The 25,269-nt window shown below is 36.1% G+C and overlaps 1 protein-coding gene across 7 annotated transcripts in view; it reads left to right on the top strand.

The window, feature by feature from the left end:
• Positions 1-347: 347 nt before the first annotated feature.
• Positions 348-25,269, top strand: part of BCAS3 (BCAS3, microtubule associated cell migration factor) — a 386,307-nt gene continuing 361,385 nt past the window's right edge. For all 7 annotated transcript variants that reach the window (XR_657522.1, XM_009278231.2, XM_009278229.2 and 4 more), the window contains exons 1-5: positions 348-432; positions 3,363-3,417; positions 5,434-5,509; positions 7,393-7,499; positions 17,125-17,206. Coding sequence is in view for 6 of the 7 variants with exons in the window: in XM_009278231.2 (XP_009276506.1) it covers positions 362-432; positions 3,363-3,417; positions 5,434-5,509; positions 7,393-7,499; positions 17,125-17,206 (391 nt within the window). In the remaining variant the exon portion in view is untranslated. The remainder of the gene's footprint in view (positions 433-3,362; positions 3,418-5,433; positions 5,510-7,392; positions 7,500-17,124; positions 17,207-25,269) is intronic.

Here is a 25,269-nt window from a genome sequence, read left to right as displayed (position 1 = left end):
CAGCTCACCAGTAAATAATAGTCTTAAATAATGCTGGCGATAACTGTGTACCTGTACCTCTATCTTTAATGTACAGTTTGAAGAAAGTTTTCCACTTTATCATGTAGGTTTGTGTTCTTTTTTGCTTTCACATACATTGCAGGAGCTGTAGTGATTGAGACACTGAAAAAAGAAGTGGGGTTTTTTTTTAAGAGTGCTTTATAGGGTCATAGTGCCTTACAGGTTTGTATAAGTCAAGTTTACTTCTTTAAGAGGTTTTTATCATCCTAAAGAATGTGTCAAGAACGAGTATAATAAATAATCCGGATACAAATTATTATTAAAAAGAGATGTCTTTCTTACAGGTATCTGCAAAGAAACAATGGCGACAGAATCTCCGCGCCGCCCTAGTCGATGTACTGGAGGAGTGGTTGTTCGCCCACAAGCTGTCACGTAAGCATGTTCTAGAAGAGTAGCCCTTATTTGAAATGGTTTTTTATCTTCTTGTAGAAGAAGAACCTAGCCTGAATTTTCTTTCGAAGCCGGCTGTGAGGGCTTATGTTGACAGTACGGTTTTGTTGCGCTGAGTATTTTCCAATAAGATAAAGTAAACAGATGTTGCATTCCGGTCTTCTAGGACTGTGCAGGTCAAACTGTCTCCCTAAATGGGATGCTTTTAGCTTAATACACCAAAGCCTTCAAAGTGTATGTTTTAAAGATGAATGCTTTATCTTGCAATGTTGTGTTGTTTGTTTACACTATTTTGTTTGCTGTACAAACACTACACTAGCTGTAGATCAGCGATTGCAAACTCCTTCCTTAGGCTAGAAGGAACACGTGTAGCATGTTCCTTTCTTGCTGTTCTTTTTAATAATACCTTGTCACAGGGGTGGATATATTAAAATATATAAGCCTGTCATTAAAGTCCTTCAGTAAGTAGAATTGTGGATTCTGATTTATTTTGCTTAAGAGAACAAAACCAAGAGCAAAGGAAGAAGCTACTTCTCTCCAGTCAGAGCGCATAGGAGGACATTGTTTTTGCTTGGGCATCCTTATTTTCATTGTGTTCACATGAAAATACCTTCATGGCAAACAAGCTTAGTAAGACAGCCTGGAAGATTTGTGGTCTCATCTTTGTTAAAGGGTTTTTGTAGCAGTTTTTCTTTTTTCCTGGGGATGTTTATACTGCTGTGTTGATGCAAAATGGCACTGCATCGAAATGTTCGCTTGTGCTATCAGTTTCAGCGTTATTAGGTTGCTGCTGGAGATAGCTGTGTATTTCAACATCAAGATTCACTTTATTTTTACCAGGGAGCACAAGAAACCTATCATTGTAACACAAAAATTTGCATTAGAGGGTTGTCTTACAGCCATGTGATAGAATAAGCATTTTTTTATGTTGCAGAATTTTTCGACAAATGCATTTGTTTGTAATGACCTTTTCTTCAAAGTACGCTTTAAAAATCTAATAATAGAAAAATACTGTAAGAATAAGATTATCTGTTCTTTTGTTTTATTAAATACGGTGGCTTGTTCTTGAGGTACAGCTTTTCACCTCAAAAACTTCAGTCTTTTTGATGAGAGTTTGTGTATGTTGAGCAGCCTGCGGCAGCATTCTGCTGCTTATGTTAAACTCCTAGATTCTTACTAAGGGAAGGGTTGGGTTTTTTTGTGGGTTTTGCTCTAGTTGTTTCGGTTGTTTTTAAGCACTTTGAAAATATCTTCATGGAAGTTTTTCAACTTCAGGAGAGATTTAGAGTACGTGCACTGAATAAAACATTTCCCAAACATCAGCTTTGTTTCAAGATGTACTTGGGGGTGGGGTGGGGGAAGTACTCCTTTCATGAGCTGAAAAATGAAGATAGTATGACTCTTGCTGGTAGGCATTCACATGAGAACTTCAAACGCTGTATTTAATATTACACCTGTAGACAAGTATTATTGCTAGGTAATAAAGGGCTCTGAAGGTGTACAAAGACGGTTTTGGTGACCTACATAAATCAAAGAAGAATCACCACTAGAAACCACAGCTCGTTTATAAGGCCTCAGCTTAAAGCAGTAAGGCAAATTTTGATGCAGTAATCCTTGGATTGCTGAACAAAATCTAGTTTTGTCATGAGTTGGAATAAGCTTTCTAAAATTTAAAACTATATGTTTTAGATTTATCTTTGTTTGCAGAGAGAAGTCAACCAGTTAAGCTGAGCCAGGTGTTGCAGCATTTGACTTGAAGTATCTTCTGTATTGCTGTACTTAATTCTTAAATACTAAACACTCCAATTTCTATTAAAAGAATCTTACACAGCAGAGTTTCAGAAAGCACGAAGAAAGCATATGTACCTTTGGATATCAAGAGTCTGGATTTCCTAGTTTACGATTTTTCTTTGTTGCTATTAGACGTCTTGAGTTAGCACAGGAAGAATTACTACCAATATAAAAATTAATTTAAGGGCTGCCAAAGTTATTACCTAAAGAGTTAATTTAAAAAAAATGTATATTATTTCAGACTTTATAGTTCTTGTTGCCAGCATGTTTCAGTATTACTAGTTACACAAAAAGTTTGTGCTTTCTATATAAAAAAAATGTATATTATTTCAGACTTTATAGTTCTTGTTGCCAGCATGTTTCAGTATTACTAGTTACACAAAGTTTGTGCCTTTTCTGTAGTTTCAACACCGTCTGTGTTATATAGTCAACCCACATTGTACGTTGCTCAGCAGTTACGCAAGAGACTCGCTGCTCATGCAGGAATAAGCTAATAAAAGCATTAGTTTAAATCTATCGGAAAAAATGTTTCTTGCACTATATACTATTCTAAATCATTGCTTCTAATGAGCTTCCAAGAAGGAATAAGCTTCCCAAGCTATAAAATCTTATCTGAAAATACCTCTTTACTACTTAGTTATGGCTTTGTTCCATCTCCTGCCCCCAAGTGCTACCACTTACTTCATCATTGTACATAATGCATATGAGGTCTTAAAGTTTACTTGTACCACAAGGAGAGCTTAAGTCCTCGTCTTCATGTTGTAATAGCCAAATCAAGTAGAAAAAATACTGAAGAATAACTTCCAAATGCCTGTTCTACTTTAGTCAGCCACTCTGATGTGGAGAACAGGGTTTATTTCTTGACTGTTACATTCTGTACTTTTCCCCCAAGCAGTTATTTCATAAACAGGTATCACTTAGCTTTTTACCGACTTTGAGGCTGCTATTTATATTATCAGAGTTTTTGGCAGTATATTAAGTAACTGCATAGCATACTTAGTATTTTCCTTTGTGCTAAAGATTGTGCATGTTTTTTCTTTGGTGATATATGTCTTATTTAATATATTCGTAACCGTTCCTGAACTTCAGTGGTAGTTAAAAATTCTCCTTCTGTTTTCAAGGGAACAGTCATACATGGAAAGCGTTGTTACGTTTCTTCAAGATGTTGTGCCGCAGGTATGTGTAGATCTTTAAAACTATTTTTTTGGTGTACAAAGCAGTTGAAGCGTGTGTCAGGTGGACCAAAATATCATTGAAAAACAAAAAAAACCAAAATATCACTGAAAAAGAAAAAAAAAACCTGTGTTTTTTTGAATGTGAATCTTGAGACCAGGGTTTTGAAAGCGTAGACTGCATACCGTCTGAAAATTGGGCCTACAGATTTCTTCTGATAGGTAATAATTTAAATGAAAAACTTAGCTACACAGAAGTTGAAGAATTACAATCTAAATAGCAGGAAGAAGACTGCAGCCTTCTCCTACGATAATTTTGGCAATAGACTAGTTGGGGAGGGGAGAGACTGGGTGTAATACTTGCTCTGCCTCTTACAGATAGTTTTTTCTGGGTTGCAGTTGGAAACCTATGTATGAACCCTGGCCGGATTGGTGTTAGAACAACTTGGTGGACAAACTTTGTCATCTTAACTTTTGTCAATGGCTGAAAAGGGGAAAGTTTCTTTTGCCTCCTTTACTCTCTCTTTTTTATCTTATTTCCTTAATTTGCCTCAGTGTCCTGGCTGCTGTGGGACTGTGGAGCTCTGCCTATCCTGTTGTTCTCCAGTGTGCTGAGTTTTGCAAAACAGGAGTCCTCACTCTGTGTTTTTAATTTTTTATTATTTTTTTTTAATTTCTGAGATACTCCTCTCTGAAGAACAACTATGATGCATATGTCTGCTCTTGGTCATAGTTTTCAGAGGTAGCAGCAGCATGAAACTGGAATGGTCACTTTTGTATTGCTCATGGGCCTCTCAGTAGCAGAGGGAAACTAATTTTGTTTTGTTACTCTTTGGTAAAGCTGTAGTCAGTCAGTGGTGGGGAAGCATTGCAGCTAATTGTCTGTAGCCTCAGGAAACTATCTTGGTTCTTATTTGATGGATTATCTTGGTTGGTTAATCATGAATTTCCTCAATAATTATATAAAAAGAATTCCCCTCACTAATATTAATTTGTGAAATGCATTTTGGACTCATGGTCAAAATTAAAAATTGTCAAACTTTCATTTAAAAGATTGCTGCATTCCATCCCCGCCCCCCCCCTTTTTTCTCCTCTAGTTAAAGGATACAGTCTGTGTTTTATTTTACAAATCAGTTTGCCTTGGAAGCATGGAACATGATTTGTTTTGAAAAGTAATACCCACACTTGTTTTTTAAATTTGTATTTTTAGTTCATGTTACTGCTTTTCTGGCATGTATAAAGTGATTATACAAGCTTTTTTCATATTTAATCCAAAGTACCACACAGTATTTTGTTATAATTCATTTGGAAGTGATGGTATTTCTACTGTAGCTCACGTTCTTACTGTCACAGTTTCTCCTGAGAACTGTAAAACTTGCAGTTTTACACTGCATGTCTCCTTCACAGTTTCTTTTTGTATCTCATGTCTTTATGTGAATCTGTAGAACACAGAATTGAAACGTGGATCCACTCTTCTGGAATTACAGTTTATTCTCTTTTAAATGGCTATATTAAAGCTGTCACAAATACAACTAAAACATGTCAGTAAAATAAACTATGTAGTAAAGGTCTCTTTCCTCAATCTTGCTTATAAAGCTTTTAAGTGAATTAAAGAGAATTTTAAAAGTAAAAATGCCTCACATGAGAATCTCTAACATTGCTTTTAGAAGTAGTGTACAACTGCTAAAGTTAAAGATTGTAGAAGCCACTGTGTTTTAGCTTGACTAAATTGCTGTAAGTCACGTGGTGTTCCTGACCTGCTCCAGAAGACTTGTTATATATGTCTTGTCATTTCTGCCGTAGTCAGTGATGTTATGCTTGTTGAGTTCTATTTAGTATGGTGTATGTTGATCATGGAACCATTCATTTTTGAAACAAAACCTCACAGGAATGCTGGTGACAGTAAGATACATGTATTTCTGGTTTTCTTTTTTAACTTACGTTCCCTCCTATGGTCTATAGAGGGTGGGGAAAAAAGGTGTTAAACTTTCTTATTTCAACTCTTTTGCTTTTTATCCAGGCCTACAGTGGTACCCCACCAGCAGAAGAAAAGGAGAAGATCGTTTGGGTCAGATTTGAAAATGCAGATTTAAATGGTATGGCTTCATTTTCTCTCACTTATTTTTGTGATTTTTTGGGTCCATGTACAATAATTTCAGTCAGCTTTATCAGTAAGCATTGTTGACTCAAAAGAAAGTATTTCATTTCCCTGTTCTAGATAGACTAAATTCTCAGTGAATAACTGCACTATTGTTCTATACCTACCAAATAGAACAAATAGGCCTTGCAACTTCATCTAAAGGCAAACTAACTCTTGCTTAGGAAGGAGGCAAATCCCCTCGCCTCAGTCCATTTCCTTTCCTTAAGGTAGTTGAAAAAAAAGAGAACTGAATTTATTTCATCTACTGCTCGATTTCAAAGCCAGATTATTCAACTGTGAATCCAGTCCAGGTCCCTGATATTTTCAGTGGTGTGATAGAGTTCATAGTAACCTAGAAAGGAAGAGCTGTTGGGGAAATGAGCGGGAGATTCCGTGATGTCTTTCAGGGAAATAATAGAGCAAAGCCACAAAATATTCTTAAAACTTAACTTGTTTATCACTTCCAGTGTATCCTAATAAATCATCAGCAAAGACTACTGACAGTGCAGGCAATGGATCTCCAATCTTTTTAAGGAAAAAATGGTGATTTTTACAAGCTTTTTCTAAGAGTATCAAGTAGATCCCCACTTAAGATCTGAGCTGTTTTACCTGTCTATCCCAGCTACCTTTTTTTGAACAAGGAAGGTTAGGGACTGAATGAGAGAGATGGTTGAATGCTGCTATCAGGTAGTTACTTCTTGAATTAATTGAACGTCTTGGAGTTGCTTGTGGTGTGTGGTATGTGTGCTTGTCATAGCTGGGGAACTAAGGGACCTGCCTCCTGGAGAACACCGGATTTAAGTCTTTCAGCAAATTGCTGTTTCTTGTCTGCCGTCTTACTTTCCTGTCTAGAGCTCTATGGTAAAGGCTCATTCTGGTCTCAGATGAAATAATAGCAACCATAGCCAGAGCTGTGATGGGGAATTTTCAGCCTTTCCAAGAGGTTAATAGGGAAGATTATATGTTTTCCAGCTGTTGAAATGGCGCAGAGGCTGGCAGTTCATAAATTCATGGTTATTAGAACTAGAAAAGACCTATCAACCTATACATGGCATTTTGTCCAGCTTTAGGCTAGTTAAGGTTTGTTTGCTTGTGGGTTTGTTTTCCTCGTATGTTTATTTTAAAAATTTCAGGCATTCCCTCTTTAGGTTCTTTTCTATAGTATAACAAAAACTCTGTAGAATATTCTTCAGAATCCTTCATATTCTGTTTAAATTTACTTTTATGCAGCCTAATCTGAGTGGGCCTGAATACATCCTCTTTCACCATCCTAAATATTTCTTCTCTTTTTTTGATGCTTACGTTCTTGCAGTGAGCTTTTGTTCATTCTGTCATGGTTGAAAATACAGTTTTAGAGGGCTTTACTCAAGAAAAGCTTAATATTTTGATTATTATGTCCTGTAGCACTTTTCTTCCTGGGAATTTTCTTCTCTAGAAATAGCTTTGATTGGTCTGTGAGTTTGTAATTTCTGTATTTGTTAATGTTTATTTTGTTGGGCCTTTGCAAATTTTTCTCTACTTGAAAAGTTTGCTGTATTTTATTAATCACTGGAGAAAGAATTACAGGAGTTTTTTGGGTATTTAGTGACAACCCACATTGTAATCCAGAAAATTTTTCTCACATAATTTTAAATTTTAATGCTTTCTAAGATCTCTGTGAAACTTTAACAAATCTCTTATGTTTGCCTAAAGAATGTATTTCAGTATTGTTCTAGTTTGCTTGCTTTTACTTATGACAACGGAAACATGCATTGAGAAAACACTGTCTAGTATAACTGACACCAGCCATAGTTGATCCTAACCTGTTAATAATGGCTTTGCTATTTAAACCCAATTTAGATACATCAAGGAATATGGAGTTTCATGAAATACATAGCACTGGGAATGAACCACCATTACTGCTAATGATCGGATACAGTGATGGAATGCAAGTCTGGAGCATACCTGTAAGTACAGAGTTCACTTCTGTATCAGAGGCTTTTTTGTTTGTAATGTTGTGTTATTACTTTAATATTTACTTTTAATTTTTCCTACTGAAGTGGAAAGAGCCAACGTTTACCATCAATGTCATATGGTTTATATGTAATATGCTTATCTTAAGATTAATACTGAGCATAGATCAAACACTTGAATTCATGTACCTTCAGATTTGAGGGCTTTTTACAAATTCTTTCTGTTAAGTAAATTTTCAGAGTTGAATTGGGAGTAGTGTTTGACATTATGGAATAGTTTGTATCCCAAAAAGGACAGAAATCTTTTTAACCTACAGAAAGGAATAAGGGTGGAAAAATATGAATAGAATTTGTTTGTCCCGGGAATGCAAGTATGACAGTATTAATAGTATTTTACAATCACATGTTTGTCATGTACATGATTTGCAATTTTAATTTTATTAAAGTCTATGTGTGCATATGGGTTTGATTTCATGCTGTCATACACACACGCTGCAGTTTGTGTTTCAGAGTGGTTTATGAGCACATGGTCTTAATTTGGGGAATTTCCCCCAAATTTCTTGAAACTATAGAATAAAGTTTAATACAGTAGGTCATAAAATTCTTAAATTAAAAAGAATAAAATTGCTCATAACACCTTGTCCTTCAAAATAATGTAGAGAGGATGGAGCTCTTTCCTTTTTTAAAATCCATTGTTTTTTTTAGAAATATGTGTATTTTTTTATTACTTTGTGGTTAGCTACGTAGGACATGTGTTTATATACCAGTAGCTTAGACAGTATAATAGAAAATAATGTTAACTTGTACACCAGAAGTTAAGTTAAACTGAGTTTCACTGGAGTGTGGGAGAGCTGGCTTTTCCCCTCTTGATGGCATATTGTTAGCTGGAGATGAGGAAGGAAAAAAACTGCTTAACTTTTGCATTTGAAGGAGGGTTTAATAGAAATGAAGTATGAGCTAGTATAAGTTTCAGTATTTAGTAACTTTTTACTAAAATTTAGGAACTTTAACCAAAATTTAGGAACGTTTTAACCAAAATATAGGAAATGTCATCTGCTTGTGTGTCCTGAGAAACTATGTCTAATTCTAACTTTCATAGCTTTATTTTTAATGGAGCAAAACATATCTTTGGATTGGTTTTGTATTTTATCTTTTTAGAGCAGAAATGTGTATAACATAGCAAAGCGAGCTTGTTCACCTTTTTTAAAATCTGCCTTAAACTGGAATGACTTTGAATACTAAAAAATGGGTTTACAGTATATAATCAGTTTTGTACACTATTTTGAAGACTCAGTTTTAGATTAGTGTACAAATCAGATTATTAAAACGGTTCAGAAAGGCTTTGCTTTGTTCTTCGCGGTGTATTACAGAAAACAAACATTAGGTGTCACTAAGACACTGAGCTAAGAGGGGAAGTACAACTGCAGCAGTACCAGGAGTTATAGCACAGGTTGATCGATTAGTTAAGGTACGGCAGGTAGTCACACAGACTTAAACTAACGCATTTTTATAAAACAGCTTACTTTATCCTGCTGGAATGTTCTTATCCAAATGAACGCGTGTTTTCTGAAAAATGTGTGGAAGTACGTTGTGTTGACATGGGGCTTGTCCCGGCCACTCTATGATAAGAAGAGCTTTGTATCTAGCAGAGATTGTTTTTGGTTTTGTTTTTTTTTTTCCCCCCCCCGCTGTGTGTGTGTATGTAACGTGCCCTTGCTTTGTGGTTAGGGGAGAGTTCTGTGCATCCCTCTTAAGTGACTTTCTGTGTCCGAATGAAAGAGTGTCTCTGTCAGAGCTATCTGTATCAACGCCCTTGAAAAATTCATTGTGGGGTGGGATCTTACGTGTATAAGGAAAGCAAGAATGAAAGAAGAGAGTCTCAGTTCTTTGGTACGTGAACAGATTAGCTCGGTGTAACCTGTTCTGCATTAACTGTCTGCATTTAAACTCTTACCGCATGGTACACTGCAGTAAACATGAAATAATTTGATGGAGATTACTGACAAACAACGAGCTAAACTACTTTGTTTATCTGGGCTTATGTGGAGTAAGTGTGCTTACTGGTACTGTCAGGCAGGTAGTACGAGGTAGCTTATCTGTGTTTCCGAGTGGAAAAGAGGGGTTTTCTTTGAGTTTGTGGGTGGGTTTTTTTCTTTCCCTTCTTGTGTCTGAATTAGCCACAAGTTAGGCCACGGAATACCTGATGTTACCTTCTTTTTCAGTAGGACGATACAGCCAGGTTGTCTTTTTTCCCCAGTGTTTCACTTCATAATTCTTAGATTTTGATAGTATTTAATATTTTAGGAGGAATAAGAAAAATAAAATTGTGGACGGTTTCTCTTAGTGTTGTTCTTTTTTTGCAGAGGTATTTTTAATGGGTGGGGGGAAGTCCAGTGAAATGGAAAAAATGCCAAATGCAGAAATATTTTACCATCTATCTTAAGAATGTCAGCTGTAGAGATATTGCATCACATTGTCAGCCCTTTATTTGTATATTCTGTGAAATTCTGAGATCACATCCAGAGAGGTACAGCTTCGACCTGTGCAATTTGTATGTGTTAGTATAATTTCAATGTTGGAATGGTTCCTTTATTAGTAAGGTAGTCCTGGAGAGTTTCTCAGATTGATAGTCTTTAAAATCAATTTTAAATACCTTTTCAGAGCAGGATTTGTACATCCAACAAATTTGGAGGTAACATAACCTGGGTTTTCTCCATGTTGTTGTTTCTCCATCTCATTTTTTTGCTTACCTAGTCTGAGTAAAATAAAATCTGGCAGTTAGGTGACTGGCGTAATATTTAGAGTTTATTTGGCACCACTTTTTTGTGTCCTTTGGTATTATACAAACCTTTCTTCTTGATCTTGCTGAGTATTTAGCTTGTAATTAAGCAACGTTATTCCAGTTAAGGGGAAAAAAAAAAAGCGGATCTCTATAGTTTAAAAACCTTTCAATCTGAAAAAGCAACAATTTGACATTTATGTGAAAATCTACTCAGTAAGGCTATTATCTGTAGCATTGTGCTTTTTATTCGTACAATTGAACCTCTATTCGGCACTTAATAAAGTAATGTGTTGCAGGCAGTCCAGTTTGTGTCTGAGTGATTATGAAGTGTTTATGACAGCTTCTAAGCTGACACTCTCCGTAATGGTGTTACATTGACTTCTAAACACCTTCGCAGTCTGCCTCCAGGAGTGTGTGTCTCTTTGCAGTCTGAGTGGTTTCACATTAACATCTCCTTGGAGTAAGATCTTTTGACTACAGAAGTGTTACTTGCAAATGGAAGATACCATTAGGGCTGCTTCAAAGGACTGAAATAATGTTTGGACTGCTGGGTGCTGAAGTAACGGCTGGGGTTTTGAAGTGCAGTGTCTAAATCTGTATTGCATAAGAAGTGGAAGGTGTCCATCCAAATGACTTTTCTTTGATCTTTGTTTTGAAATGGGGGTGGGAAGGTTAAAAGTGTTCTTAAAATACGCCTTGCTAATTGGGGAGAAATCTGGGAATATACAAAAGTATGACTAGAAGTTCCTATTTGATAATTGTCCAGTGTAGTTTTGTGTTTTATTTGGAATTTGTTTTTCCCTTGCTTCCAGTTTCATGTTTCAAATACAATTGGAACTCATTTCTGCCTAATGTGGTTTCAAAGTATCTGTTCTAGATGTTCCTGTTCAGGGAAATGCATGTTGGCTGGTTTTGTGGCAGATAATTTTTTTTTTCATTGTATGCTGGAAGCCTCAGAAGCAGAAAAATCATCTTAATTTAATGGTTCATATTACAATTAAAAAAGAACGATCAAGCTTGAGTTGAATAAAGTAGGAACTACCAAAGGGATCTTTTAATAACAAGCGCAGCTGTGTATTTAGTGAAAAATACTTAAAGGCTGTGGTATAATGACGCTGCCACAGACTGACGGGATGCGTCAGCCCATGTGGTAGGTGACTTTGTGTGGAGACCTCTGGAATGCAGAGGACTCGTGGGACAGGGATGGCATCGTGCACTGCCATTTTTCTCCTGCCGGACCTTCAATTTCTTTAAATGCTGCTGTCAATAATGCTATGATTTTTAAGTCGTTAAAACTGCAGTTGTACAGCAGATGGTGTGTGTATGTGGATGTATGTAGATGGATGTATATGGTAAGTCAGACATGCCAGTTCCATTTTGTTTTCTCCACTGTTCATCGAAAGCCCTGTCTGCTGGGGTTTCGATGTGGTCGTCTTAGTCCCTTTGTATTTCTTCCCCTTTTAGAGCTGGGAAAAGGACTAGGCACTTACCACATAGTAAGCTGTGATCCTTCCTCTGTCCAGGCCTCCTCCTGATAGAGGGTACTGCTGTTAAGGCTTCTATTAGCTACTTGGAAAACTGTAGTAATGACCTGACCTAGTAACCCTGAAAATGTCTAAGGACTTTACAGAACTTCTATGCAAATCATTTTATGTGGCTTTGGTTTTTTATACTGCAGATGCTAGCAGTATGTAAGAAACTTTCTGGTTTTACACTCATTAAGTAACTGCAGAACTGTTGGAGGATTTTTTTTTAAACTCATTATACCCTACATCAGTAGGGGAAAAAAAGCATGTGCAGCAACCTTTGAAAAGGATGTGGTGAGGTATTCAAAGAGTCCAAACGGTGTTCCGTGTGGCTCTCCTTAGATGGGGTCAAAGCTAAAATGAAGACTCATGAAGGGTGGTTTTACCCATATTATGCCTCCTTCCAATATTGTCTGTCATTCTTGTTTTTTTGTAGAAATGAAGTGACTAAAAACAATGCAGAACTGTCCCCAAATTAGAATTTTATAGGGAGCCTGCAGCCTGATCGTGCTAAAGCTCCTCAAAATGTATGACAAATAAAGTGAGAACGTTGAGGAAACTGTAACCAAAACCATTTCTAAGCTTTCGTTGTGTTTTAAATTCAGTTAGTGCTGTCATAATTTTAAATACTAGGTGCAATTTCATACTTCATTCAGTCACTAGAGTAGGCGTCTGTAACATTCTTTGAGCGTCTAAGTTCTTATAATCTCTAGATAATTAGAGATTTGTTTTGAATGAAAAAGTGACTGTTTTAATTTATAAACTAAACTAAAATGATAAAAACTTTCCTTTTACTTACAGGCCTTCCTTACTCTCTCAGTAGCAAGATGACTGGTAGTAGTCTTTAACCCAACATGATTATATCAAACAGTATTTTGTGGTGGTATCTGTCAGTTGCTTATTGTCATATTATAACATCATCTCATGATAATCTATATCATATTTAAAACATATATCAGAATATTTAAAAAAAAAACCCAACGCTGATATCTTCCCTGTGCTCTGTGACAGTTTTTTAATATGCAAGCAGTTTGCTTTTTATGTAGTTGCACAGTATTTTAAACATTGAGTTTTGAACTTTGTTTCAGTTTGGTGTACGTTTGACTTTTTTTTTACCATGTGAAAACCATTTTCTATGGTTGGAAACTATTAGTTATCCTTAGTGTGAACAAAACTTCCTTTGTTCTGGTTTTTTAATGGGTGCAAACTGGTATGCTCCAAACAATAAAGCTCTGTCATCAAAAATTAACCAGTGCTCCAGATTTCTGGTCTGTCATATTTTAAGCAGTAGCTCAAGACATCTAAGTGGAGGAGAGAGGAGTTCTTCCTCTTTCAATCTGTCATTATTGGAAGAGAGCGATCAAGACGTCATTGGGGGCCGGGTTTTGCATCGGCGTGTTCTTTGCTTGCAGCCTTCCGTGTGGGTCTGGGGCTCGTGGTTTGATACCAGGCGCTGGGAAAGCTGAAATGTTCTATCAGACCAGCTTGGAGCCGTCATTTTGGATTCAGTCTTTCATAGAATGAGTACCTGAAGCTGCTTTTATAGCTTAATATTCAATTCTTGAAACCTGTTTGGAAATATTCTTGGCTTTTGGAATGGGAAAGAAAAACTTTTAAGAGCTTTGAAAGCTGCCACAGGGACTCGCTACTTAGCTGGATCAAATCCAAAATGGCAGCCACAGCCTAGTTTCTTCACAGGTGCTTTCTGAAGAATTTAAAGCTCTGTTTTCAGTTCATGAAATATATTTATATTTTGTCTATGCTTATGAGACTGTGTAGCTCAAGGGACTGGTAATGGGGTGTGGAGCCTTTTGCTTGTACTTGCCAGCCCACATCTCACCCAAACTGGCAGTGACAAAGTTGTTAGCCATTTAGCGATGGGGTTGGGCTTATGTTAAATGTAGTTCCTTGTCCCACTTTAGTTCCTAGTGGAATAAGTGTCCTGTTCACAGAAAAGACTGGCTGTCTATGTGGGCTGTCTCAGGAGTGAGATAAGGCCTGAACTGGCAGCAGGATCAGACTGTGTAATCTCTCCACTATGAAGATGGTGCTTTCAGTCAAAATTGATACATGTGGCCTCAGCAATGGCAATAAAGTCTTATGTTTTATACTACATGTGGCCTCAGCAATGGCAATAAAGTTTTATGTTTTATATAGATAAATGAAGGGCATTAGCATCAACCACAGTTAATTCAGAATTTTATAAGACTGCAAATAGCAGAAGCTCCTGCTTGTGGTAGTGTTAAAAAAAATTAATTATAAGTCAAGGAGAATCTTGAACTCTGAAGCCTTAATGCATTTTTCAGTGCCAACCAAACCAGAGGAAGAACCAAACTCTTACTAATTCAGGGCATACAACAAAGTCCAATGCCTTCTAGGATCTCCTGTTTCTATAGAACAGTTAAGGACATACAACTTAAAAAAATCCCTTAAGAAAACTGTTATTTTATGGAGCTATGATCAATTAAGTATTGGTGGTTTAATCTGATCCATGTTGTAGTGTCATGTCCAGATATTTTGTAAACTTTTTGGTGCTTTTTACTGAATTTGACTTTTTTTCTTTACAAATGAGATGCCAGTGGTTGGGTGGGATCTTGTATTTTCATTACAAAATCTGCAGTGGAGATATATCTTAAAATTTGCTCCTTTTTGGCTCCCAGGAGTCAGCAACATGTAACCTCTGAAGTACATGAGCTGTACAGATGGCTGAAGTTACCTGAACGTTTACTTGCTTTTTTTTAGTTCTACATAGTTTCCCTTTTCCTAGGGGAAAAAAAATCCTACACAGACTGAGAGGAAAGGACATGTTATACTGCAGTATTATACATTACAGTGGTCTCAAAACAGTTAGGAGCTAACTGCTTATAATCTCGTCTTTGTCACTGTCTGATCCTGTGGCTTTGGTTAGTCCATTTAACCTTTCTTTCTGTAATTTCCCCCCAGTATAAAATGCTAAAATAGTTATCTTTCAAATAATGAATATTAATTATTAAAAAGTAAAAGCTTTATATGCATGGAAAGAGCTGGGCTGGGATTTTCACGTTAGGTGCTGAAGTACAAATAAACTGCATTTGTATTTGTACATTTTAGGCTTTTCTTTGAAAATCTCAACTTTACGCTCTACCAGTTCTTGGCATCACAGGCTAAATAAACATGCTCTCTGGAGTTCAGTATATTTAAGAGCAGAAACTGAGTTAAGAAGGCTTGGCCTTCTTAGTGTATCTTACTTTTGGGACTATAACTTTACTTGAAGTAGGTTGGAGTTAGAGCTGATGTGCTGGCATAGTTAAAAAGTAGAAGGAGGTGACTGAATTGGGTTGGATTTTATGTTAATCACTTCTTCCATACTTTTGTTATGCTAGTTCTTTTCCCTCTTGTTTTCATTCATAGTGATTGACGTGCATACACATGTGAAATGGCATTTTCATGATTTGGGGGAAAAAAATCTTTAATTGCCAATAATAATTGTTCCAAAGCCTTATATTTTTCTTCTTCTCCATTTCCTCCTTTCCCTTTTCATAGAGCTGGTGTGTTCTGATGGATAGAAAACGTGCTGCTGTCTTCATCTCTTCTCATCTCTTTATTACTCGCTCTCTTTCTTTAATGTTTCTCATTTTCTGCTTAGTTGCGCTCTACTTTTTTCCAAGCTGTCTTTTCTGGATGCAGATGTTATCTATGTGCTTTTTTTTACTCTGTCCTCCAAACTCATGATCTGTTAAAAATGATCAGTGAACCTCTACTGAATTGATTTCTGATCATCATTCTCTTGTCTTGTATAGAATTTGGTCAGCAAGCTCTTCAGAGCAGAGGCCTCTAGCTGTCCCAGAGGGAGAATTAAATTTGTTTTGCAAAAGCTGGAGTACTACAATGTTGTATGTTGTCCAGATGATGCTGCTAGCTGGAAGAGGAGAATCTGTTACAATTGGAAAATCTGCCTAATAACATAAGAGCAGGGTAGACTAAGTGATTAATTCTCATATTGATTACAGTTTTAAAATTGTTGTGTCCATCAGGAATAATTCTGATCGCATCATTGACAGTAATGTTGATTCATGCCAATGTGGAACTGCTAGCTGTCGGCAAATCTAAAATGGCTAAGAAAGTTATTTCCCCAAATTTGTGTGACTTGAATGTTATTCCAGGTGTAATATGAAAAAGCAGAAGTTCACTACATTCTGTGTTTACTTACTGTTTACAGAATGGTGGGCTACCTCTGTAGTTAATAGTGTTTTCAAAGTAATCTTATGAAAGATTTATACTTCAATGGGGTAAGTTTCATTCTGCCCACGTTATCTAAAGCAGTGATAGATAATGAGGCTCGGGGTTAAGATTGGAAGTAAGCAAAGAGTCTGAAGTACTACACTTATCATTTGTTGGTCAAAAAGTAGTAGTGTTTTAACTTTTTGAACGTGTGATTTGAAGTGCAGAAAGAAATGGGAACAACTATAAAATGACATTTCAAAAAGCCAACTTGGATTTATAGTTTATTGATTCATAAGAACCTTGTTCCAAATTGTATTCACTTCTGATATTGTAAACTGCTTGTTTGGCAAAACTTTATGCCAACATGTTGGCTATGTTCTTAGTCTCATTACATCTGTTTTAAGTTGTTGGTTATTTGGAAATGAGCTTCATAATGTTTGCCATTTTCCTGAAGTTTGATGTTCCATATCGGATCCATTACCAGGCAGTTATGAAAATGCATTCTGACTGACCATTTACAGGAAGTCTGGAAATTCTTCCGAACTGCTTCTGATTTAATCTTTTCAAGATTGCCGTTAGTGACAAACTTTAATTAAGTTTGACTCTCTATTTTTAAACATAATTTTCACACCTGGAGAATATGGAATATACCAATATATCAAATTCTCTCATCTTTTACCACCAATGTTTGCCACTCTTGATCATTGGTTAGCTAGCATTTTTCTTTGAAACATGCGCTGTGTAGAATAAATGCTTGTGTCTCAGATTCCTGGAATTTTTGTTAATTTTAGTCAGCAGTCAACTTTCAAGTCTTGTTTCTTTTAAAACATGTATAGTCATTAATAGTAGTGCTAGTATCTCATTCACGCACTAAGGCACGCATTTCTAGAGGCAGGCCATCTTTGCTATAATTTGTATTACTCAGGACTTCTAAGATAATCTCATTTAGAGGAATTGCGGGTGGTTGGTTAGAAAGGCAATGTCTTACCAACTTACTTTCTTACCTACCATTACAATGTCTTTCTACCTACTTTCTTACCTACTAAATATATTTTTATCAGTATATATGTTTTTTGCATTGTATGTTCATAATCCGTATGTCTTGCAGATCAGTGGTGAAGCTCAGGAACTCTTTTCTGTCCGCCATGGTCCAGTTCGAGCTGCACGGATTTTACCAGCTCCACAAATCAGTAAGTATATATTTATATGGTTCATAATTAAGCATAACTTTTTTACAGTTCTTTGTCCAAATGATTGCTATAACCTGATACATAGATTTTTCCATTAATTTTAAACTGTCACTTTCATAATAGCTTTCTACAAGTATTACTTACTACTTTTTTCCCCTCCTACTCTGTAATCCAGTGTCTTCTCCATTTTCATCTTCAGATTTTAGCTTTGATGCTGCTTCCTTTGTAGTTTAGAGGATATCTAGGCATATCTGTGCTCAGAGATCAGTCCAGAGGTGTTAACGATTCTATCTGAAAATATTTATTATCAATATTTTATTGCAATAAAAAAATCTTGAAATTACTTTTTTATAGCAAGGCAGTGGCTGATAGCAGTAGATCTAGCAATTATTAATGTTTATTTAAAAACTCCTGTTATAGTGCATTGTAAAGGCATAATGTGATGCCCTTCTAAACTCTCAAAGTCTTTAGAAGAAGGAGAGTATGTCTTTTTTTGTTACCCATTCAGGAGCTGAAACTGAAACAATGTAAGTAAGATAATGCAGGAAGTAGTTGATCTAAGTAATACAGTTTGTACGAAGAGAAAATATCCTTTTATGATTATTTAAATATTTATGAATAAAATATCAAGTATTTTCTAAGCTGTGAAATGATCTAAATAGTCTACTAGTGCATGCATTAAGTTTAGCAATTGCAGCTTTTTACGATGTTTTTAAAATAGGCTGCTTTTCCACTCCGATAAAAGTAATGAGAAAATGGAATTTGTTTTTTGGGGTGGTACTAGCTTCTAATTTGTTCCCCTTCTCCTTATTTTATGTAAACTTTATTCAGTTTGACCTTTTTAGTGGTTGAACTTTTATCATGATGCCTTGAGTACCGATAGGCACCTCCTCTCTTTTACTGATTAAATACTGTTTTATCAAGTTCTAAGACAAGCTGCTTAGTTTGTTTAACAGGATTGTTTCAGAAATTGAGTTAACCCCCTGGAAGAGCTTGCTGCAAGATTTAAGTAACTACGCATAAACAAGTAAATCCCTTTAAAAAATGACACTGTTCAATCTAAACACAGCATCCAGTTGTAGACTTCTTAAAGGCCTGAGATCTGTTGGTGTCCTGGCTCATTTTTGGTTTTGGCAACGTTCTGCTTACCCGCTCTCCCTGTAACTTCAACTGGGCAAGGTATTCTGTACAGCTGCTGAGTAGTATTTCTAGTTTAAATTGGTTGCCATGTTTTACTTCGTGGATGAAAAGAATGTACTTCCAGACCAAGGTGTTTTGGGATTCTGCTGGATTACAAATTTTACTAGTATATTATGAATTAAGTAGTGAACTCAAAAAAATATAGCCTAAAATCTCTAATTGTTTCAATTTTAATTAAAAAAATAGTAACGTATAATAACTTTGAGTGTTTCAAAGAAAGTAAATGATGAAAGTTAAAGGTTTAATGGACACATCTTTTATTGTCTTAGTGATTTCCTGAGCAGAGGAGTGTACAAAGTATGAGTGTACGTGGTTCTGTAATTCTATTGTAGGTTAAAGTAACTTAAAGCAAAATACTTCACAAGTGTTTTGTGCCTTTTATTCTGTTTAGGGGAATGCTGCATAATTCCTGATGAGCTATGGTTTTTTGCTGTTATGTGTGTTATTAAGTATTGGATGTCTATGCCCCTTCTCTCAAAGGAAAGAAAGAGAAGTGTAAATGGAAATGAAAATGCAGTAAATTAATTGAAGAACCTATAAGTTCTGTTTTTTTCTGGTAGTAAAATAGTGCTTTCTGATTTTTCAATCTAGTAAGTTACGCTGCTTATGAACCCTTTCAAGCACTTAACTCTCTTGCTGTCTCTAAATTGCATATATTTAGCATCTGACAATGATAGTTGTTACATTACAAAACTATTCAAATTAGCTCATATTAAATTAAGTCAAACCTTTTAAAAACATGTTTTGGTCTCTTTTTACATGGCTTGGTTTAAATAAATCTTTGATTAAAAGTGCATGAATGTATCATTGACCAGTATCTGGAATCAGATAAAAGTAAAGCTGTAATAAGAGGCCTTAGATAACTAACACATGAGCTTTAATGATTCTGAACAAAATAAAAGGAATTTGTGAAGGAGAAGCTGATTACCATCAGTAGGCTCAAACACTATTTTACTGTAAAGCTGTAAAAAGGGAATTATTGAAAATAGGACTCTCTTGGTGGATGGATTTGGCACGTTCCTAGAAACAGATCTTAGCTTGTGATAAGAAGCTCATTCCCAGGTGTGAAAGGAAAGCTCATGGTTTTAACTTGGTGACTTTACAGTAGCAGAACTTAATAGTTTGTCAACTATTTTGTTAAAATACTATAGTCCTTTGATGTTAGATCCTCTGCCGCATCATGTGCTTCATAGCATAATAAAGCATTGTTTCAAAAGAGTTACTTCATACAGGCTTATTTCATGCAGGCTTATTGCAAAGGAGACCTCCTCAAATCTGATTTAGCAGGTTATAAGTGGTCCTAGTAGCAGGAATGTGGTGTAGTATCTGGAGCTGGCCTTGCACGCTGCCAGCTCAGATCCGGTGAGGTTTATTAGTTCAGGCTCTGTGCCATGCTAGAGCAGTTAAATGGCTCCTGGAACCGTTCTGACTTGGCAGCTATACTGCAGTGTTCGTGCAGGGTTTTGTCTGAGCTAACAGACCAAGCAAGACCTGACCTGGCCCAGCACTGCAGCACTTTGAAGTCTCTGTGTCCATGGCATGGTTGGTCTGCAGCCTGGATAAGATGCCCATAAAGAATTGAGATAGTTCTGTAAATAACTCTGAAAAATGTAGATGTTTACTCTTCTCTGTGGACAGAGAATATCTACTGTTGCCTTTGATTGTTTTCTCCAGCTTGCAGTAGAAATGGCCTTTTTGGAGACTGAAGGTTTACACTGTGACCAAATTTCAGGCTTCAGAGAGGAGATAAAGTTGCATAGCTAATGTTCAGAATATGAGAACATCTCTGGATGCTGTCAGTCTTAGAAATAAGAATACTAAGTCCTGGCACTTTGCGTGCCACATGCTGCATTATCTGCTGAGCCAGCTGGTTGGCACGGCTTTTTAACTCACCTAGCTCTTCACTTTCAAACCTGTTTGCTGTGGTTGAGTTTAGTACTTATTTATATGTATACAGGTGCCTGGTTGCTGGCTGATTTCTCTGTCTCTTCAGATAAAACAAGCATGCAAAGGAAAAAAGATGCGTTTGAAGGCAAATTTCTGTGACACTGTGATTATTAGGAGGGAGAAAATATTAAATGGTAGATAGAAAACCAAGCTGGAACTCTGCCAGTTAAATTTAGCTACCCTTCTCTGTGAAGAGGAAATTACAGATGGTAACACTGTCGTTAACGGTAGTGAGAGAACCAAGCAAAAATCAGGGTGTATTAACTCCCGCCTTCTCCATTTTATGATTCAAATTTGTGATGTCCTCGCACAATACCTAATGGCTCTATTTAACCACACTAATTATTCATATTCTTTGTTCAACATGTTTTCTAATTTTTCACCACTTCCTCTAGATGATGCCTTTTTCTGAGGTAACTGACTGCATGAATACGTACTTGTAGAATTGAAATGATAACTGAGTTTTTTTAAGTATTCTGTCTTGGATATTCCTGTATTTTTCTTGTGCTTTTTCTCTATTGATTAGCATTGCCATTATATTTGTGGAAACATTAAAAATACTATTTAGGTTTTCTGTAGTAGTTGTATGTTCTTTGACCTATGAAGTCGCTAATAAAAAAGATTCAGATCTCTTCTAGTATTTTTAAAAATTTGTTGTGTTTTGACTTCATTTTGAGGTCTGTTGCATATATACTTCTGAAATCAGTGCTAAGGATTTCCTTAGTAAAATACATTTACTTCAGATAGCTTTGCTATTCTTTTTCCTACAAAATCAGAATATTGCTGCTTTCTGAAGTGAGTTAGTGCTACAGTCTCCCCTTTTGCATTACTTATCGCAGGTCATTTTACAAAATCCTGGCCAAATACCTGCTTTTTGCCTTGTGCTATCCCATTTATTAAGGTACGCTTGCATAGTTTAAAAGTCGATCAAGATACTAGGAAAAGCTGCAGGAATAGCATTGTGTGTGGTAATTCATGGTTAAAGGGTACGTGATGACAGGCTTGTGTGTTGAAGTTTAGATCAGTCATTGTTTGTAAAACCTATTTCCATGTCTCAGCATTATGAAAATAAATTCCTCCAATGAACTGTATTAATTTATTGCCATTTTCTAGATTATGCTGCTTGCAGAAAAGATGATATAATGGTCCTACATCTCTCAATGAATTTGACTGCTTAGTCAAACTGACTGATAAGGGGAAAAAAAAAGCAAATAAAAGAAAGAAATCATGTAAAACCTATTTCCATGTCTCAGCAAAAAGAAAATAAATTCCTCCAATGAACTGTATTAATTTATTGCCATTTTCTAGATTATGCTGTGCAGAAAAGAAAGAAATCGGAGGTACTATGTTTAAAATAACTATGAACCAAGGGAATCTTATGGATGGTGAAAAATAAAAAAAGCAAATAAAAGAAAGAAATCGGAGGTACTATGTTTAAAATAACTATGAACCAAGGGAATCTTATGGATGAAGGGTTGAAAACTAGAATTAATGTAGTTTTGCATCTGAAAATATAAAACTGGTTTAAAAGTTTAAATTTTGCAGCAGATTTATCTCTGTACTCTACTGCTTACATCTTTGATTTTTGGTAAAATAGAATTTGAGCCTCAAAAGCTGACTCAGCTTTATGTGCAGGTATACCTAAAAGAACTATAATTTTTAGGTTGCTTTCTAAAGGAAGGCAGATGTGAGTTTTGTATATGTTCAACCACTTGGGTGGCTTAGTGGTTTTAAGTCCCTGAAGGCCAAAATAATTGCACAGTTTGTATAGTAGAGGAACTAGCCCTACAAGCTGAACAAGCAGTAGCAGTTGGTAGCTAGATTTGGATTGGTGTCAGTGGGTCATGCAGGTGTGCATTTAAGTTTTGGTGTTCTGTAACTGTTATGTGGGTTGTTATGGTATAATGAATGTTAATGTGTGTGGATTATAGAAATTACAGAACAGAATTCTCAAGCATAGCAAGTAAGCCTTTTATAGATATTATAGGGAAGAATTTTGGAGCACGACATTCTAAAATACTAATTTCTTGGAAGCTGTGTAGACTGATCTGTATCCCACCACTTCAATTCTGGCCACATCATGTCAATGCTTTAGACTATTAGACCTTAAACTTTCACCATATTAGACTGCTATGTCTTTTAAGTTTTTCGCATGAGATTCAATCAAAATATTTCTGTCTTCAATTATTGTGTGAATCTAGGAACATTGATCTCTAGCAAATGTTTCAAGGTGGTCTTTCTGGTTTTTTTTCCATATAGAAGCTACATAGTTATCAGAGAATAAAACTAGGGTGCTGTGCAGAATGAAAAACAACTTTTTATAAACATGCATAGCTCTGTCTCTTTGACAGAACTACCAAGATAATGTTCTCCAGCCATCGTTGCTTCTTGCAAAGTTGTGTCTTGTCATCTCAGAAATGGGAGGGTGGAATAGGCTGAAGAGGCAGTAGATGTGGAAATCAACTGGAGTTGAAGGGGTTCTAGGGTGATATGTTGGGGGGGATGCAAGAAACTGGTATGATGATGCAGGTATTGGAGAGGGACTTCGAAACTTGAAATGTCTGGGTGATGCTGGGAGTTAAAGGAGATAGACAGAATAACATGATGCTCACTGTCTAGAACATTCATCCTAAAGGAGCACCTGAAGGTCTGGGATGAGGACAGCAGTCGCAGGGCCGTTGATCAGGCATGATATTGAGTAATGCAGTTAGAGCTTATCTGTGCAGGAAATGGAGTGTTTATAGATGCTACCCTGAAGCTGAGGGAAGAATTCATAGACTATTTTTAGGACTGACCTGAACCTCTTCAATTCTGTTTCAAGTAGCATGTATGCTTTTTTGCATTTGTGTCCAGTAAGAAAGCAGACACAAAATAGTAGCGATTAAGAAATGTTAGGAAAGATTTCTTTTTTTTTTTTTCCCCCCTGGAAGGAAGAAGGAAAGTAGGGAGTGAAAACCATACGTAGTGAATGCCAGCCATGTGGCCTAATGCATTTCCAGATACTGGTTGGCAACTACACTGACGTGGGGCAGGACCACAAATGCAACACAATTTTCAAGTAACAGACAGAAATAATAGGGGATTAGTTGAACAGGAGATGCACTGCATTATTAAATGGCTGTGATGGAACTTGATCAGTGGAATTACATACCAGAAAAATATACTCCATCGTGCGTATGTGCTATTGCTAAACAGGTCAGAATTTGACATTTATACAGTGTATTTCTTACTCAAGGGAAACGGGGGTACTTTTCATAGGTTTGAGTGGCTTTTGAGTTCCTGTGAAAATCACCGCGGTTTCATTTTTCTTCTTCAAAAAGGTGTGCTGCTGCTGTTGTTGTTGTTATTATTGGCATTATTGAGAGGCCTTAGTAGGCCCAAGAGATATCTATTCACAGTTTCATCAGAAGTACAGTATATAAGCTGCTTTGAGCTTATGTGTGGATAACCTTTTGACTTCATAATGTTCTAAATGATGATTTGTATGAAATTTCATTTAGCCACAGGTTTTTTTTTAGTTTTAAATATACTAACTGAAGTTAGATTTAAAAAAAAAAAACCAAAACATATATCATTTAGCTAAATGGAGCTGTAGATAAGGTGGTGCCTTGTTGGCAGGAAGGACAGTTTTCATTACTTTAATTGTGTGATTTGTCAGGATTTTCAGCTTTTTATAAATGCTGTAGTGTTATATGACAGAATTAAAAGGATTTAGAAGAAAAGGAGTTTAAGAAAAAGACTTTGCAACAGGATTTCAATACTTTTTGTATTTGAGGGATTTAGCTAGCGGTGTTTCATTTCAATCATCCTGCTGCATTTTGTTAAACACTGTGTGGAGCAAGTGTGTACAACGTCAGTATATCATACATGCAAATAGACACAATTTTACAAATAAAAATTAATCCACCATAACTTGGAAGATTAAATCCCACCGCAGAACTAGAAAGGGTTGCTGACTCCATTAAGCATTGCAGAGAACAACACATGTCGCTTTTTGCAATCTCATGAATGGGACCGCTATTAACCTGATTTAATGCCCTGCAGAGTCCTCAAAATAATGATCCTTTTCTACAGTATTAATATTTACGTCCTGAAAGTATATATTTGAAGTAGAAAATGGATTTTTTTTAAAATGAGGGCCTCAGTCATTACAGAATGAAATCAGAAGTTTAAGCACCTATTGTACAAATTCTGCAAATCTGTATCGTGGATATTAAAAACTGGTATTCCTTTTGATTTTGTGCAGTTGTTTACCTGTATTCCCCACGACCTTTCTTCCCCTTGCTCCCCCTTCCTTGTCATTAAACTTAGAACTAGACCATAAAGAAACATATGAATTCATATCTCTAATATATCCTAGTGAAAAAAAAAGTCTAGTTAAATACTTAAGGTAAAATCCTGGCTCCACTTAAATCAATGTCAGAACTCCTGGTAGCATTTCACCCTTAATGCTGAGAGACTAGCTAAGTGAACAGAAACAAATGGAGTTCATCTGTTACTTGTAATGAAGAAAACAAATTGGTTGCCAGATTCTTAAGACGACTGTATGTTTCATTTATCAATTTACAGGTCAGTACATACAGTACAGGTATGACTCATAGAAGCCCTTGAAATAATAGGAATAAAAGGAAAATACATTTGGCTGTTTTGGGTTACTTGTAAAACTATTGTTGATGGTGAAATTATTGATGTGACCCGTTTGACTTTATAAATACCCGAATGTGTAGGAGGGAAGACTTATCCTTGTACAGATGAGAGTACCGAACAGTTTTTGTTACAAATTAATTGTATGTACCTGAGTTATTAATAATTAACAGAGACTGTTATGTGAAAATGTATATTGTTAATTGTTGTGCCTTTCTGAATAATTGATTTAGTGCAGCTACACCAGTATTTGTGAATTAAATTGAACAGAC

This window comes from Aptenodytes forsteri, unplaced genomic scaffold (genome assembly GCF_000699145.1).
Source record: "Aptenodytes forsteri isolate BGI_AS27 unplaced genomic scaffold, ASM69914v1 Scaffold66, whole genome shotgun sequence".
Classification (NCBI taxonomy): domain Eukaryota; kingdom Metazoa; phylum Chordata; class Aves; order Sphenisciformes; family Spheniscidae; genus Aptenodytes; species Aptenodytes forsteri.
Note: the sequence above shows the minus strand (reverse complement) of the source record. Positions and strands in the feature narration are given on the sequence as shown.